Source organism: Zosterops lateralis (assembly GCF_965231275.1).
Source record: "Zosterops lateralis genome assembly, chromosome: 11".
Lineage (NCBI taxonomy): Eukaryota > Metazoa > Chordata > Aves > Passeriformes > Zosteropidae > Zosterops > Zosterops lateralis.
The window spans coordinates 12811196-12828929 of NC_139771.1; the positions used below are offsets into that span (position 1 = coordinate 12811196).

At 47.8% G+C, this 17734-nt stretch overlaps 1 protein-coding gene across 1 annotated transcript in view; it reads left to right on the top strand.

Annotated features, from left to right (window-relative positions):
- Positions 1 to 15258, top strand: part of SETD5 (SET domain containing 5) — a 40081-nt gene extending 24823 nt beyond the window's left edge. Inside the window, exons 17-23 of the mRNA XM_083869255.1 lie at positions 392 to 645; positions 2975 to 3031; positions 4433 to 4897; positions 6553 to 6839; positions 9554 to 9687; positions 12668 to 12741; positions 12920 to 15258. Of these exons, the coding sequence (XP_083725381.1) occupies positions 392 to 645; positions 2975 to 3031; positions 4433 to 4897; positions 6553 to 6839; positions 9554 to 9687; positions 12668 to 12741; positions 12920 to 13519 (1871 nt within the window). The 3' untranslated portion in view covers positions 13520 to 15258. The remainder of the gene's footprint in view (positions 1 to 391; positions 646 to 2974; positions 3032 to 4432; positions 4898 to 6552; positions 6840 to 9553; positions 9688 to 12667; positions 12742 to 12919) is intronic.
- The last annotated feature ends 2476 nt before the right edge of the window (positions 15259 to 17734 follow it).

Genomic DNA, 17734 nt, shown 5'->3' on the forward strand with positions numbered 1-17734 from the left:
AGGGAACTGTTAGGTTTAGGTGATGCTAACTGAGCTGTCTCTGATTTGTTTGTAAGAATCACAATGACATGTCCTGTGACCTGTCTCCTCTATTCTCCTCTCCTTTTTAACCTTTCATTTTCCTTTCCCCTAGCTCCCTCTTGTGATTGCTTCTAGTTGAAATATTTGCTTTCCTTTTTCACTGCATGTTCCTGACTATGTATTGTTCTGTTACCAGTATCCAGACATTGATGTAGAAGTAATTCAGAGGTACTTCATTTTTAGGAGTCTTTGGTAGTTGCATTGAAGACTCCTGGGCTTCATTTGGGCTGGGAAGAGGGGGAAGAAGACAACATGTGATTTGCTTGTGGTCAGTGGTTCAGCCGTGTCCTCAGCTTAGTTTGTGTTTCAGACTTGCTGAGTCCCCTGAAGAAATGGAAGTCTCGCTACTTGATGGAGCAAAACGTTAAGAAGCTGCTGCGGCCGCTGTCCCCTGTCACGCCCCCACCTCCTGTCCCCTCTGTCCCCGGCGCGGCGAGCCCACAGCTGGCCACGCCCTGCTCGTCGCTGCCCGGGGAGGACGAGACTCGCAATGGTTACGGCGTCATGTTCTCGCCCATCCCCTCTCTGGCTGCCAGCCGCTGCAATACTCCACTACAGTTCGAGGTAAATCTGACCAGGACTGGGTGTGCTAAAAAGGAAAAAAAAAACCCAAGCAATATTTGCAGCAGAGGTGGCACTAGGGATGCCTTCCTTTTGAGTTTGTGTTTCTGGGCAGCATCATGGTCTCAGCCTCAAGAGCACTGCTGCCTTTCTCTTCTACTTCACTTCTGAATGGATCTCCTGCTCTGTAAAATGTCAAACTTTGCTACAGCCCAGCCTCCCCTCACTTTGTAGCTATCAGTATCATTTGTATTATCTTCTTTTCTATTTCTACAGAGTAGCTCCTAAATTTCTCAGGTTTTTCAGCAATCTTTAATCATATCCCCCACTTCAGATCTCTATGCCAATGGGGTTTTCAATCCCTGCCACTTCCAAAGAGTACAAGTATTCCATTTCTCAAAGGCTGTAAGACATCCTTGGCTTCTCTTTCCCCAAATGGCTTTCAGTAACCCAGAGTATAGTAGCAATACTTCACATTGTGTTCCACTACATTCTTTGGTTTTCTCTAAGTGGACTGGGTAGAAGAAAATTGCCCTAATACCTTGGATTTCTTGATAGTTTCCTTCTGCAAAAATCAGCAGAATTAATGACCAAGCTCTGTGGGAGAGTCACCAGTATTCATCCAGTCAGGACCCTCCACTCTGTGCCTGTGAATAGATCATGCTGTTTGCAGGTTTAGTTTTATTTTTTAGTGTTGCATATTTTCATTTAAAAAACTCACAGAAGACTTCAGGCCAGCTGCTCATACTCTGCCAGTTAGAACCGTTAAAAAAATGGTGCAGTGATGGTCTGCTCCATACCAGGGACTGACTATCCTGCAGGAATCCCTCATCTGTTTTGCAACAGGGCAAATATTCCTTTGTGCTACTTTCAGCTTAGTGTGCTTTGATTATTTTGGTTGAGAGCCCTTTCTTGTAAGCTTCTTGAGAGGCAGCTCGGTAGAGTTTAGCAGGGAAGATCGTGGAGCATTGAGGAGAGAGAGATGAAGGACTGTTTTAGGCAGAAAGAGCTTTACTGGAAACAATCCTTTCCTTTGCAGTGACAGATCAGGGCAGTGTTGCCCTGAACCTCCACAGTCTAATCACTCCTTTCCTGTCCCACCTTAGTGTTAATTAGTCTTGATTTTGCTTGGTTTCTATAACTTACTTGCCTTTTACATTTTCATCTTCAAAAGAATCTAACAACTCACTGGGCCAAAGTTTGAATGAGTGAATGCATCTCCCCAAGTATAAACCTGTGGCACTGCGAGGAGAGAGCAAAATTCTTCCATCAGTTCACGAGCTTCCTCAGGGAAGCAGAAGTTGTGACTTGCCATCTTGTCTTGCTGGGAAATACATTTTTTGAAGGCTTTTAAGAAACTTCCTTCTTGACTGATTTCTTAGCTGCTTTCTATAAAACCTGTATCACAAACTTCTGAAGCTCTGTTTGTCAGGTTTTTATGGATTGAGGATTTTTAGACTCTATTTTGTGATCTTTCTAGAGTGGGAACAATTTAGAGGATGCTTGGCCCCTCCATATTCATAACAGTGGCCAGAAGCATGATGACATGACTCTGCTTTTTTGTGGAGTTTGTCAGAACTTTTTGTTAAGAAATTTCTGAGATCCCTCAGTTTTCTGAGGTTTTCTACTTTGCAGAAAAGGGTGACTCCTGCTATATTTCTCTGATAGCAACATAGCTCTGGGAATCTTGCCTCTCTGATTCTATTTTAGGCCTGCTCAATAGCATGGAAAGGGAAGTGCTTGGAAAGAGCCCTTAAACATGCTGTCACATGCATACACTGCCTTCAAGGATAGGTGCTCAAGATGATACAATATTTCATAAAGCTGGCTGCTCACACCTCTTCTCTTGACTTGAGCTGGAAAGGTGGCCCACTGTGGATTGAAAGAGACATGTTTGGTTTATAGTACATGACTATGAAAGGTCATCTTAGTGTCATCTAAGGGGGATCTTAGTTTACTTTCTGGGCTAAACCAGGCTTTTCTTCTCTCCCATGTTCTCAGACTGAAAACCATAAGTGTCCTTTCTATGCTTCCTGGAACGAAGTCTGTCTGACAGCATCAGAAATATAAAGAGTTAGCTGTTGCTTTTCTTAACGTTCATGTGCTGTGTTCTGGGTACTAAGTTGCATCATGAGGTGCAGTAACCCAGTCCTATCTGTGCTTCCAGAAAGCTTTAGAAACGACTTAACCAACCATGATGTTGTCCAGGCCGGGGCCAATTCCTGGGATAGTTGTTTAGAATACCCATTGCTAACCTGTGTGCTTTTGTATGTTGTAATTGCCTCTTGACTTTTGAAGCAGATGAATAACTAGATGCTTTTCCCTCCTCTAGAACGTGTCCTCCCCCGAGAGCTCCCCTGTGCACAGGCCTGAGTCCATGTCACCTGAGGTAGTTATGGCACCTGAACCGGGGGCATGTGGGCTGGGAGGGGAGGGAGGAGCGTGCAGGCACTGGGAATGAGGGTGGAGCTTTAGTCACAGGCTGAGGGGAGTTTTCATGGTTATCACAACAAAGCAAACAAATTGAAGACTGGAATTTGATTTGCTGTTGTGGGAAACAGTGCAAAGACTCAGTATGTCTCAGCTACTGCAGTGCAGGCAAGAGATTTGGGGACCCTGGAATTACCATCACCAATTTCTGACTCAGCCCAGCCCATGTCTGTGAAATTTACTGAGTAGTGGCCAAATGACTGCTGGGGAAAGGAAAGCATTCACCACTAGTTTTGACTTATGAGCACAGTGATGCACCTGACCTGCTCTCTTCAGCCTTGACATACCACCTACTCACCTGCAGACTGAAAATGTTGAGGAGATGGTAAAAAGTAGTATTTTGCTTATCCTGACCTGTTGTAAAAGAGAAGGTGAACTACTTTGCTTAGTGACTGTTTCATAGTAGAAAATACATGCTCATCTCCAATGTGGTAGATTACTTGGAGCTGTAATACAGCAGGGGAGATGTTCTCAGCAACAGCAGGAGGGCAGAGCTGGTGCCTGGTGCTGCTGTGTTTTTCCCTCTGCACTGTAGTCCTGCAAAGAAGATAAAATCATGTCAGTTATACTCACTCTCTGAGATCCTAACATATTAATGTGGTGAAGGAGATGATTATTCTGGTGCCCTGGAGGGTTTTTGGCACTTTAGGTAGATAAACGAATATACTGTTGTATCATTTCCTAGTGCTCCACAAACTCTGACAGCACAAAGATGATGCCATTGTGGTTTTTTTTGAAATTGTAAAATGTAAAACTGCAGTAAAAATTAAATGAATGTACTATTGTTAGAGATTTCCAAAGCTCACAATAAGTGAAAACAAATGGCTTAGAGGTCCTGGGTATTTTATTGTTAGGAAGTTAGTGATGGCTGACTTGTGACAAGCAAGAACTTGGCTAATAAAACAGCAGAGGGACAGCAGCTCTGTTCTGTTCTCTCCTGGCTACTGCTCTTCATTGACATCAACTTGGGGATGTATGAGACAATTGAAAATGCTGAGTTTAATTCATTAACTGCCTGGGGATAGTGTTGAGCTTTATCCTCTTGCTGCAGAAAGACTGCTGAAGGGGAAAGGGCATCCCATATTGGACAGCTGAACTGATCATTATTTAGTGTCAGTCATTCCCCTGTGGAACAAGCAGAACAGTGCAGGAAAGAACCAAAGGGATAATCAGAAAGGAATGGGGAAACAGGAAGCTAGCATTGTACAGAAGGTTTTCTGCTTAAATTTGTCTGCCTACCCTTGCTTGACCCTTTTCCTGACTACCCACCCCCCTCCTATATCCTTCTCGGATTTTCCAGGTCTGCCTCCGATCCGAGGATTTGAAGGGTGGGTACCTGGATTCCAGTGCAAACACCTGCCAGGAACGGCCATCGCTGCTCAGCTTTGCATCCTCTGATGCGGCTCCACAATCCTCCATGAACTCTACTTCAGAGATGAACTTCCCAGGGAAAAGTGGGGAAGCACAGATGCTGCTACGAAGCTCTGATCAGGCTTTTCGGACAGAGTTTAATTTAATGTATGCCTTCTCCCCACTGAACGCTATGCCACGTGTGGATGGGGTGTTGCAAGGGTCTCCTCCTTTGGGAGAGAGGAAGCCAGTGAATTCAGAAGCAGGATGCTGCAGCTCTCCTGCCGAAGGGTATTTCAGCAGACACGAGTCAGGGCTGCTCAAAGAGACTGTGCATGGATCCATGTCCCCCTGCGGCGAGAGGGCTGCTGAAGGCACCAGAGCTGCTCCCCAGAATCCGCCACAAAGGAAGAAGGCAAGTACTCCTGTAAAAGAAATTCTTAGGTCGCCGTGATGTTTACAGTTCCCACTCAGGTTCCTGCAAAGACTTACAGGGAGAACAGAGAGTCTGTGTGAGTTATCCAGGCATCCAGTGCCTGGGTGGAAACAGTTGTTACAAGAGTGAGAGATACCCTTTAGGCAAGATTTTGATGTGAGAAGTGGAAAAAAAGACACCACAGTGCAAATACCTCTTCTGGGATCACAGTTAAAAAGAGCAGGATGCTGGCAGCTTTCATTAACAGTTGTTAGACTGAGACAAGACCCAGAGCAATAACACAGTGCAGCTGTACAGCTGGCGGAGGTGTTATTTATCAGGATGAAAAGGGTCCTTACTAGGAAAGAGGGTCTAATGTTTCAAAAGAAAACATAGGCTGTTTACTAGACCGTATTAGAACATTTCCATAACATTGCAACGAAAGTAAGATGAAGGTTAATTAAACTTTAGCTCTTTGAAACTAAAAACACAGGAATATGGTTTAACAAAAGCAAACACATACTGCTTTCTTACAGCAGGCCAGTGACCCTCATGGGACTAAATGAGGTAAAATGTTAAGTCAAGGTAGTGCTGTGAAAAAATTGAGTACTCATGGGACAAATATCAGTGCCTTTTCCTGTGCTCGAATTTTTTTTTAATGGCAAGTGTGGTAACTCAGATCACTTGTTAAGGGCCCAGCTGGATGGAATATCTTATTTCCTTTCCACTTCTGGAGTCTCTTGATTTTTTTTCTTTGTTTTTTTCTTTTAAAATTACATTTAACTTAAAACCTTCATATGTTGAGCTTCTTTTGGAAATACTCTGTTCAATATTTTAGCATCATAAAGCCTTCTGTACAGGCACTGAGTCATAGCTGATAAATTCTTCAGCAGAGCTGCCTTCTGTGAGTCCTTTTACTCTGAGGGAAGGCACTGAAAGGTAAGTGTTCAGCTGGAAATATTTGTGTCTTTTTGGTTCCACTGACCTTGTGTTCCAAGGCTGCTTTATCTTTGGTTGGTGTCTTTGACAAATCTGAGACTGCTTTGCCCAAAACACATTCTGCCTTGGCTACAAGCAGTTTGTTTTGGTGGTAAAGCTGGAAGTTTGCAATGCCTCCCTAGCAGGAACCTGCTGTAATCAAGTTAAAATTCTGTGCAAGGTTTCACCAAGCTTTTAGTGTTAATGTGGCTGAACTAGTACAGATGAACTGGGCACCGAAGATACCAGTTCTCTGAAGAAGACTCTTAGGTGCTTTGGGGATGTACAGATACTGAAAAAAAAATTACATGATGTCGTGAACCAGAGAGAGTGTATGGAGGGTTTTGAGAGGAGGGAGGTTATAGAAGCTTGTTGCTTGAATACGCATCTCCTGAAGTAATGTGAAAATCCAGGTGGTTAGAGAAGCAAACAAGTTGGATATTACTGCTGATGTAGTGGTCTTAAAAAGTAAAAAGTGGGTGATCATGGCAGTCTGAATTTGCCCCACTTAGCTCTTTTCTGGAGCGCCTGCAGATCCAGCAAGAGTTGATAATCCCAACATGCCCATTCAAGTTTTACCTGCAGATTCAGAAGTGTTTTTGGACGGTGCATGGGCCTGTTCCTCCCCCTGTCCTGGTCCCCTGTGTTCCCTGAGTGATGGCTGTATTTCCCCCCAGGTGTCGCTCCTCGAGTACCGCAAGCGGAAACAGGAGGCCAAGGAGGGCGGCGATTCGGGGCGCGGCGCGGGGACCCCCACCCGGCAGAGCAGCGGCGGCTCCGCGACCGACGCCGACGGGAACGGCCTGTCGGGCTCCACAGCACGAACTCCATCCTCCCCACAAAGTGGCTTCTCCCCTTCTCATCCCTCCCTGCCTCACGTAGAGGATGTCAGCCCGCCGGACTCGAGGGGCTGTAGTTCCTCATCATCGCTCAGTAAATCCCAGGAGAGCATCAGCAGTAGGTGGTGAGTGTTGCTCTTCCAAGCAAGGCTGAGATTGCTCCACGAGGAAGGACCAAACTCCCAAGGGGGCATTTCCATAACAATATGTGCAGTGAGATGGATTAATTTGGGTCTCTTGGTATTGTTCTCTTTCATAATTGCTAAACAACTGAGAAGGATACCAACACTCTTCTCAGCCTGTCTTTTAGTTCTTGGTTTAGCTTTCAAAAATCTGTCTTGAAAGGTACAAACTTAAGCAGTTGTTGCTCTTCCACCAGTTCCCTTTTGAGATCTTGGGTTGTAAGGTCTTGCCCAGGCAATGAAAGTCTAATCCAGGTCTTTTTTTGCTGAACCTTCACTCTTTTTGGACATGAATGATACTAAGTCCACTCCTGTTCTGAAGGAAAGCCCACAGGCCTCTGTAAATTTGCATGTTAGAAGCAGGGTCTGTGCAACAACTCCAGCTTTGCTAATTTACTCCACTCTAGTCAGTGGTGTGCCTAAGGCATGGACGAACCACTTTATCATGGTTACCCTGAGAAGGTTTGATAAGGGGAAAGTCTTCAAAAACATTTGAACCTGGTCCCAAACACAAAGTAGTGCACTGAACTGCCGGGTGTGGCGTTACAGTGCCCGTGATGGCTGGGAGGTTCTGCTGACTGGAACCATTTGGGGCACTGGCTCTGCTGCTCTGGAGTCAGGCTCTGGTCATGTACAGCACCAGCAGAAAGGCACACACAGACACACACATCCCCCTTTCCCGTGCTCATCTCCACGTAGATGGTTGGGTCACTGCTCGGGTAATGTCAGGGGGGTGGCATGAAGAGAGGTTCAAAGCAGTGCTGAGGGCAGTGAGAAGTGTGAAGTTTGTGTTGAAAGCACTTGGGTGAATTTGGAGGAGTAATAGATCTGTTTCCTTCCTTCCTTCCTTCTTTTTTCCATCACTTTTCAAGCAGAGTTTAATAGAAACAATTTGTCTTTCACCTCTCTGACCATTTTCTGTCTCCCAGATGACTTTCTGCCAGATATTGAGACTGGCCCAGCTGAGGCCATCTGGTAATGATTATTTTATCATTATTTTATTTTCAAATATTCTATAACAGTGGTAATAGCCCATGTCGTTCTCCTCCCGTGATACTTCCTCCTGCCTGTAAAAGAGTAGGAAAAAAACCAACCAGCTCAATGAACTAAAACTAGTTCAGGGTGAGGTGTCAGTGTGTCATCCTTGCTTTAGTACCATCTTTTATGTTCTATGAGCTTCATCTGCTGCTCCCTCAGCAGGTTCTGCTCTGGCTTCAGTTTCCCCCATGGTTTCAGGAGTAAGTATTGTGTGGGAATAAAGATCCTATTGTTAAGGGACACTGGATATAAAGTTGAAACCATGCTGATAGGTTTTGAAATGGGATTAAGCAGATTTGCTGCCTTTATAATTCTTGGGTTTCTGTGCTTTAATGGGCACAGCTGACAAACATACACTCATCTTTTACTTTAAAAAAATATATTTGAACCTGTTACTGAGGTAAAGTGACCCAGTTTCATCTTTCACTCTGTGTGCTTATATATCAGATACATTTCCAGACATTCACAATAATATTAGGAAAAGAAAAAAAAATTGGTGTGAACTAAAATTTCATGCCTTAATGTATACAGTTTTCTGGATTTTTGCTGAATTCTGCAATAATTGAGAATAGCTTTCATAAAAAAAACCCAGCAGTTTGTCCACTTCAGTTGCCAGGATAAAGCCATCACAATGTAAACAGATGTGCTCCTGCCCAGTAAACCCAGCCTGGCAGAAAACAAGTCTCCAAGCAAACAAAATAATAACAAAAAAAAACCCAATGGAAAGCACAGCTTTCAATATATGTTAACAAAAGTTAAATATAGATATCAGTAAATATGCAGTTAATTTGCATGCTTGCATTATATGCAGTGCATTTAATATAATCTAAATACTTATAATCGGGTATTTTTAAGGCACAAATTCATCAATGTCCAGAGTAAAGGTGTTGTAAATCCCTGGTCATAGTGATGCTGTCTGTAGGTTAAAAGATATATTTCCAAAGAGGTTTGGATAGTCCTGTGTGTGGTAGATGGAATGTTGACCCAGGGGCCTGGAGTTTGTTTGTAGCTCTGTTTTCTTCAACACTTTGGCTTTAGGAAAGCCACTTCACCTCTTTTTCACCCTTAGACAAGACACTTATAAAATGGAACAATATCTAGCATCAATCTTGAGTGGAGAGTTTTCACACTACAAAATAAACAGAACAAAGTGGCATTAGTGAGCACAATGGCCCAGCTAGCTCTGCTCAGGAATATTGCAGTATCCAACTATATTGTCATGGCACTGTATTATCATAAAGGTATTGAGTTTACTTCTGCTTAGTTTGAATAAACATAATTATGCAAAATAACTGCAGGTAATCTTAAGCCAATATCAGGATTTTCACAAAAGTGTTGAATCTCATAATAACTTTTCTTTAACCAGGTGATTTACTGAACTGGATGTTTATACCATGCTTTTGATTAAAAATTTGGTGTTCTGAGGGCAACGGCATCATGATATAGCAAGGACCAGCAGTCTGAAATCCTGCTGGAGGTTTTTTACATGGCAAACAGCAGTTCAGAAGTTTGTTCCTCGTTTATCTAAAGAACTGGTGTTCTCTGATCCCCTGTGCATTAGTCACGTTGCTCTCAGGGGTGTGACAGCAATCCTCAGCTGTTCTGGGGTGTTGTTGCAGGATGGTCCCGACGTCAGTGGAGAGGCTGCGGGAGGGCCGGGGGATGCTGGAGAAGGTGCTGCGGAGCGGCGCAAAGGTGTCCCAGAGACACGAGTCCTCCCCGACCCAGGACACTGCTCTGGACAGAGACACAGGTAGGACGGTGAAACTTTGGGGCGTTTGCTTGGGAAATTATGTTTGCTTTGGATAACTTTGCCAAGTTGTATGTGAAGTTGGTTAGTTGTACCTTCATCTTTAACGTTATCAAAGCTGCCTTCTGCAAATCAAACTTTACTGTTATTTAAATATTGCCTGAGCCTGTATCCCTCTTTTATAAGACCTGGAAGACCGCTAGGTTTTTTCCAGGGTTTAAATTCAAGACTGCCTGTACCTTGAGTCTGACAGGGACAGCTTCTTTATCCTTGGACAGATAGGTTAGCACCTCCTATGCTATGAAAAAGCTGTCATTTAATGGTCATTGGGTGAACATTCAGACAAGTGTATTAATCTTGTTTCTGAGCAGTTTAGGGCAAGTATGCACTTCCTTCATTCCAAATCAGCCTTTTCCCCAACTGCAGTAAGGTGTGTTTGAGACCAGCTTTGAAAATTGACTTCTCATTTGGAGTTCTGGTTTTTTACACCTAAGCACATTTTTTCAGTGCTTTTACTTCATCTAGTCTTGAGAGGAAGACCTCTTCCTTATCAAATATGTCAGAGTTTCATGGGACTCCATTGGGAGTCTTTTACCTCTCTTTCCCGTACCAGTGGAAGTGGCTTTCTTGGATATTTTTTAGAAGAGCAGACAAAATCCTGGCTCTTGGAACAGGTCTTTGCCTAGTGTAACCTGTACAGCTCTGGCTCTTCAGTGTCACCTAAGCATTAGGATGGAGTTAAACTTTCATCTGCAGTGATAAATTCTTTCTTGTTACATAAACCATATCACAGTTGTGAAAACCTAATACTGCAGCTGACAAAAGTCATCTTGTCTCCTTCATCCTAGCACAGCAAAGTACGTTTTTTCTTCTTTTGCTTGCTCTGGCACTTTCTTCAGCAGCTTGTTTAGATTCTTGTTTAGATTCTTTGAGCCACCTCCCCTCCCCCAGCTGCTGCACTGCTTCTTAGTGAAACAAATGGGTGGCTGAGTCTCTTGCTGTTCCTGATAGCACCTGGAGGAGTTATGAAGATGCACATTTTCACTCAGTGCTGTAACAGATAATATTAAAAGGAACTAAAAAATCCCAAAGTTGGAGGGTTTGCTGATGAGGCATGTAGCAATGAAATGAAATTTGTGTGCACTGCACACTTCTGAGAACTGCAACAACTCTCAGCAAAACCTGTCACTTCATATATGCTTTAGGTTGACACAGGCCAGTACAGCCAAGAAAAGCATTTATTCATGTCCTTCCCTTGTGCAGGTATTGAGAATGGGGGAGGAAAATGTTGGCTCTAGTTTTTAAGTTTACATAAAGCAAATTCAGGAAGGTCACAGTAATTTAGTCTCTCAGTAGTCTTTAACTTGTCAAGGTTTCTTTCTGGGAACAGGCACTGCCAGTAAATTGCACAGCTCTCCTGGTGTGCCCATCCTTTTAAGAAACAGTTACTTCCAGAAATCTGGATTTCTTGTGATTCTCATACTTTGGATCTCTTGTGATTCTGTTAATCACAATGATCTCTGGATTAAACAGCTCTTCCATGCATGACTTTTTAACAAAACATGCCCTAAACTTCTGAATTCTGCCATTCTGCAGTACTTGGAATGTCACCAAACAGTCCCTTGCTGCATCGATGGCATTTCAGAAATTGAAGGTGGCACAGGACACATGCTGGAAGCTTCATGCCCCAATCTGTGCAGGCCTGTGCCCTGAGGGAGCTTCAGAAACAGACAAGAGCTACATCCAGATCCGTGTTAGCCAAGCCAGCACTGTGGTGTAGCACAGAGAGGACAATGGCAGCAGAACCACAGGCACTACTGGCACTGATGCTTGTGCCAGTGCAGCTGGGGCAAAGCCAGACTTGTCTGGCAGAAGTACAGAGCAGACTGAGGCAGCCTGTCCTGTTTCATGACTGAGACACATCTGTCATATAAATTTGATACTAATACCAACACTGTTTCACCAAGGCATTTCAAACGTGGCTGCTGAGAATCCCCGAGATGCTGCAGATAAACAGTTCTGTCTCATTAGTCTGCGGGAGAACTCTGATGTGAAATCATCTAGTCCCAGCAGCTTCCCTCCTGCAGAAAGCAAGAACACCAGCCTTGGTTACAGGGGTAGCAGCTGAAGCACACATTTGGCACAGTGGCTGTGTCACTGCACTAAGTACTTCTTGCCTACCCCAGGTCAAGTTCAATGATACGGTAGGACAAGAAGCTCACCCACCCTTGAAGTGCAAGAAAGGCTTACTCTGTCAGGAAGCATTTTATTCCTCTTGGTCTCTCACATATCTGAGGTGGGTCAGTGTGTGCTGTATGCTGCCGGTGCCCTTCAAACCTCAAAGCATTTCCCTAATCTTGGCCTGTTAGAAAAACAGGCATTTCTGAGTTCCAGGAGTATCTCTGTTTGTAGCAGCTCAGTTGGCTTGTAAACCATAGTCCCCAAAATGGCAGCACCAGATGTCTGTCTTTGGAAGTGTCTGGATTTGCCTTTGAGGAAGAGCCACCACGGGATCTTGCCTACAGCCTGCTAAGAAGGGCAGTTTTGTCTCCTGAGCTGTAACTGTATCCAGTGTGGATTCCTGTAACCAGGACTGAGGGAGAAACTGCCATGTCCTTAGAAACCATCTTCTGTCTCTCGTATGCTGCTGAAGAGCCAGGGGAGCCCTGGCTGTGTCTGTGCGTTATCTCCAGGTGTGGTCATTCAGACAGGGTGGTCCAAGGCAGGTGGGCTTTGTGATAAACTGGTGTGAGGGTAGCAGCCACTCTTACACATGTGGCTGTTCACACATGTTTAGGTTTCCCAGTTGTATTTTGCTGGGTTTCTTCAGTTTCTGAAATGTTGGTGGCTGGGGAGGCTGCTCTGATCTCAGGTGGTTCTGAATGCAGGACACAAGGGCTGGACTGTTTGGTGTCATTTGAGAGGGAGCTGCGGTAGCCTCGGTCGGTGGGGTGAAGTTTAACATCTTGCCTGTACATTGCAGATGCAGCAGAAGGAGACACTCCAGAAGCCCACAAAGGACCAGCAGTTTACAGTCCTTCTCGATACAGCTACCAGGTAAATGCTTTCATATCTTATCTACCCATTCTGAAATAAAGCTTTTATAAGGAGGGAAACAGTGCTTAGCTGCCATTGTTCACAGTGCTGCACTAAGCACCTTGGGATGAGAAGCAGGTAGGAAATGGGGAAGTCAGCCTGACATGTCTTTTCCTTTTTTTCCGCATGCCTTGTTCAGCTTCTGCAGTCTGACAGTCCCCAGGCAGAATCACAGACCCTGCTCCAGCAGAGCTCCTCTCCGTACAGAGGGCACCTCGCGCCGTCTCCTGGATACAGCTACCGAGCAGCAGCACAGAGGACAGGACACAGCCTGTCCCATGGTTCCTCGGAAACACCCCTCTCCTCCACCTCATATTCCAGCCCTGCCCACTCGGTCTCCACAGACTCCTCTGCCCTGTTTGCAGGGAATTCGGGGTATTTCAGCAGCCAGCAGCACTCTGGCAGCATCAGCAGCAGCCTCCTGAGGAAGAGCTGTCCTGCGGCTGCCAGCCCGGCACAGCAGACAGCTGTGGACTCTCTGTCCCTGGAGTCGGGCTCCCAGCCCTGCACAGGCGCGTCGGGCTCATCCTCTGCCCCACAAAGTGCTCGGTCACTACAGTCAGACTTGCGGACTATCAGCCTGCCGAACTCTGGGCAGTCTGTTCTCTACCAGGGCTCCCGGGGCGCAGTGATTTCCAATGCACAACACTATCCGCACCGTGGGGGAAGCAGCGTCCATCAATACAGACTGCAGCAGCTTCAAGGTTCTGGAGTAAAGACTCAAACAGGACTTTCCTAGGGCTGCCTGGACTTCAGGAGGACAAAACTGCCCATAGCTCCTTCCAGTCACCTCTGGAAGTGGCTCCTGGGCCGGTGTTGGGAGCTTGCACCTGATGCTGGGGTGCCAGGGGTCAGAGGCTGAGGTCGAAAATGCACGGGTGAGATTTGTGAGCAGTATTGGCCTCTGGCCTGGTAGGAGAACACAGATTTCTCTGAGGCAGAGACTGTAGCAAAGCAGTTCCCTGACATGTGGGTACATTGCAAAAAACAAAAAGAAACAAAAAAAAAAAGAAAAAAAAAGAAAAGAAAAAAGAAAAAAAAAAAAAAAAAAGGAGAAAAAAAAAAAGCAAATGGTTCAAGTGCAATGACTGTGGCGCAGCCTCTGTCTCTGGTCCGTGCCCATGGCCACAGTCACTCATGCAGCACGGACACAGTTCTGAATTCAAAAGCAGTTTAAAGGAAGTGTTGGGGGAAGTTAACTCCAATCTCTTTATAGGTCAGGTTCTCAGTGCGTTCTGGGGAGGGCTTTAATCCGTTACGATCATTCCAGTCACAAGCAGACAAGTGCACACGGCTGCCTTTGGGCCTGGGTCGCCACTGCCACCGTCAGAGCTTTTTCCAGGACAACAGAGTCTCCGCAAATGCAAAGAGCACGGGAGGGGTTGGGAGCGTGTGCCTGTGGCTGCAGAGGATCCGGGGTGTGCTGTCGTGTGCTGCTTCATTGCAGGTCTGTCGTGAACGAGTGTTTCTAAGGTCGCTTAAGGAATCTGTGAACAGGAGCACGGCTGGGGCCATGCTGCCACGTGCTGCCACGCCGGGGGCTCTCTGGCTGCTGGTGCGCAGCGCACAGGGGATCCCGGGGCCTGATCAGTCAAGTGATGCTGCAGCACACGGGGGGCTGCAGGCAGAGGAGTGGGGGGGCTGCAAGAGGCAGTGGTGGGGTGGTGGGTGGGCACCCTGGTCCGTGCTGAGCCAGAGGCTCTCCAGGCAGTGCCATGTGGGGTCTTTCCCAGCCACTGTCACCCGCCAAGCGTGGCAAGAGAGCCAGCCCAGACACAGTGCGCTGTGTGTTCAATTCCATACGATTGCCAGCTTCTTTCTCACTTGTTTACTGTAATATCGGGCGTGTTTTTATTTATCTAATTTTATATTCAGTTATAACCATAGTAGGTTAGCTAATATATGACAGGTGTCATCCCTGGTGCTGCAGTGGAACTTCTCCTTTCTCTTGGATAACATAATGCTGTGAGTCTGTCTCCCCTCTCCTTGCAGATGCACAGTCTTCTTCCTCTTTTTTTAGGACTGTTACAGATTTCTCTAATTCACAATTGAAATCAGGTGTTTGTTCAGCCTAGGGGAGACTTTTAAAATATTGAAACAAAGAGTAACTTTCTCACACTGTCTGGCTGTGAGCGTGTTGGGATGGAACTTGTCACCCCGCAGTTGGGTGTCTGTATACTGTATAAAATAGGTGTAAACTTCACTTGGCTTAGCCCTGGAGGTGCAGCCTCCCCTTTCGTGCTCTGAGCAGCACGGGGCAGGCGGGCTCTGCCCTGCCAGGCGGCGGGAGGGGGCCAGGGGGGCCCTGCCCAGAGGCTCCAGCACCTTCGGGCGCAGCAGGGGGGCAGGAGGGGGGGACCCTGGAAAGCTCTAGGAAAGGTGGGGGCTGTAGCTTCTTACTCTAGTGGAGTTTTTACACCATGCTGTAACATTTGAACTTTCACAAGAGATGTAATAATTTTGATAATAAAAATACTTAACTTGAAAACTAGTATTGTTGAATTTCTTACCACCTTGAGCACTGATGCCCAGAACACAGGGCGAGGGCATAAGTCTCTATTCCCTGTCTCCTGCAGGGTAAGAAAATCCTTGCAGGAGCAGCCTTGCAGACCTCCCTCCTGCCTTCTGCCAGGTGAAGCTAGGAGCTGCTGTTCCTGAGGAAACTCCCCGAGCTTCTGGCTGGGGTTGTGAGATTTTTGGCTCTGCTGCTGCTGTTCTTCTTGCCCAACCTCATTTGGGGAGGAGATGGATGTGGAGGATGTCCCCCTGCAACACTGCACCTGCTTTAAAACCTGTTTTCTGGTGTGCCAGAACCTGGTATCCAGAGGCTTCATACTGCTTGCCTTTTCCTTAAGAAGCCTGACATGGGCTGAGCCTGGTGTGGGGCCTGCCAGGTGTGTCTGCAAGTGCTGGTTTGAGGTGCCCAAACCTGGTCTTTCTGGTCTTTGATTGCCCTCACTCTGAGAATGTTCCCCCTGACATTGGGAAGTGTCTGTCATGGTTCATTCTGTCCTTCTGTGTCTCCCAAAAGAGTGGCTTCACTGCTTTCCCTGAAAGCAACTGTGGGTAGCACCAACCGCACTCTTCTCAGCCTCTTGTGCCACTGCAGGGCTCACCAGGGCTGTGAGTGTGTCCCACACCGGGGGAGCCAGACCTGGCCAAAGCTCTCTGCAAGTCCCAGAGCTCCCCATGCTGCCCCTCACACAGCCTGGAATGGTCTCCCCACCCCTCTACCGCAACATGCCACTAGACTGACCGGCAATGTAGGGGGTTTTTCCATCAAGACACTGGAATTCGATGAATTTCAGGAGGTTCCTATCAGTCTGTGTTAGCCAGTGAGCTGACAGACCACTCGTGCACTGTGGACAGGCAGAAGGTGGGACGGGTTCAAAGGCTCCTAGGGCTGGATGGGATCCCTGCCCCCACCCCCTGCTTTGCCACGAGGTGGGACCGACCCTTTCTCTGAGACTCCTTCTGGCCAGAGCCCCTCTTTGTGTGCCAGTCCACGTGGGTAGAAGCTCAGCTCTGCAGAGTGGGCTCCCCACCGCAGCTCAAGACACACAGGGGTTTCTTTGACCTCGCAGACCACCTCCTTTGATGATGGTCAGGAAGAACCCACCGCAACCCTCCCCACAACACAGGGCTCCGAGCTCATCTGGTTTGAATTATATTTTTCAATAAGGTTTTGTGAAACACTGTATCAAACTTTGTACTAAAATACAGATATATTACAGCTACTGTATTCCTTTCTCCACTGATTTTCTTGATTTGTTTTTCCAATTCAGCTGGCAACAGCACTCGCAAGCTGGCAAGACCCAGTTGCTGCGGGTTCCTGTTGACCTCGTTCTGGGGGGCAGCTGTCAGAGGGATGTGGGTACCGCTGGGCTCATGGCTGGCGGAGGGCACTGGCAGGAGTGCTGGCACCCACTCCATCCCGGGTGGCTTTGGCTCCCAGATGATGTTTCGGCACAGCTCCATCCCCCACCGCGACCCCGCAGGGCCTCAGGGCACCACTTACCTGCTCCAGCCAGCCCCCGGTGTCTGGTGAGGCGCTGGGTCCTGCAGAGCCCTTCACTGCCATCCCCCAGCAGCCTCCACGCTCAGTGGCCCCATCCCGGGACCGTGGGTCCCACTCTGCTCCCTGCTCCCACTCGCCCTGCTCCCTGGCCTTGCCCAGTGCCTGGGTCCAGCCCTGCCAGGGCCCCCACGAGCCCCTGGGGGCCGTACTCCGGGCCCTGCAAGGAGCCCCAGCTGCTCGCACTGAGACACGGCCAGTGCTGAGGACTTTATTGCATTGCGAGGGCTGCGGTGATCCAAGCCCCTGCTGCCAGGGGAAGCCCACACACACACGCTGGTTTGGCCAGCAGAGCCACAGCCAGGCTACAGCCACCCGTGCCGGGGTGTCGGCTCTCGGGTGCCGTGTGTGGGCCCCGGAGGCCGCTGGACTCAGTGCTGCCCCGGGGCAGCGGCCGCCGGCCCCCCGCACGCCATCACCGCGGGCCAGCGAGCTACAGCCGGGAGGCCGGGTGGGTACAGCAGTGCTCGGGGACACCGGGCCGTGCCGGGCGGCAGGGAAAGCCTTGCTGTCACCAGTGGAGATAAAGCACCGTATGGGGATGGGGAGGGAAGGCGTTTGGCAACAGCCCGCGGCCGGCTCGGGGAGGGGTCTTGGCGGGGGGATCCTCCTGTGCCCGCCCGGGGGTTTTGCATGTTCAGCTGCTCCCACTTACCAGGGCTTACATTCAACGGCGGCGCGAGTCGGGTGTCCCACGGCCGGCAGCAGCAAGGCCCCTGCGGTCCCCGTGCTGAGGGGATCGAGCAGCAGCCTGCGGCCCCGGCCACGCACCAGGAACACACCATGTCCTGGGCTGGACTCCCGGGGCGGGGGGGAGAGGGGGCTCGAGTCACTTTACCCTGTTTAGAGAATATGAATTTGCATGTAAAAGTAGGGGTT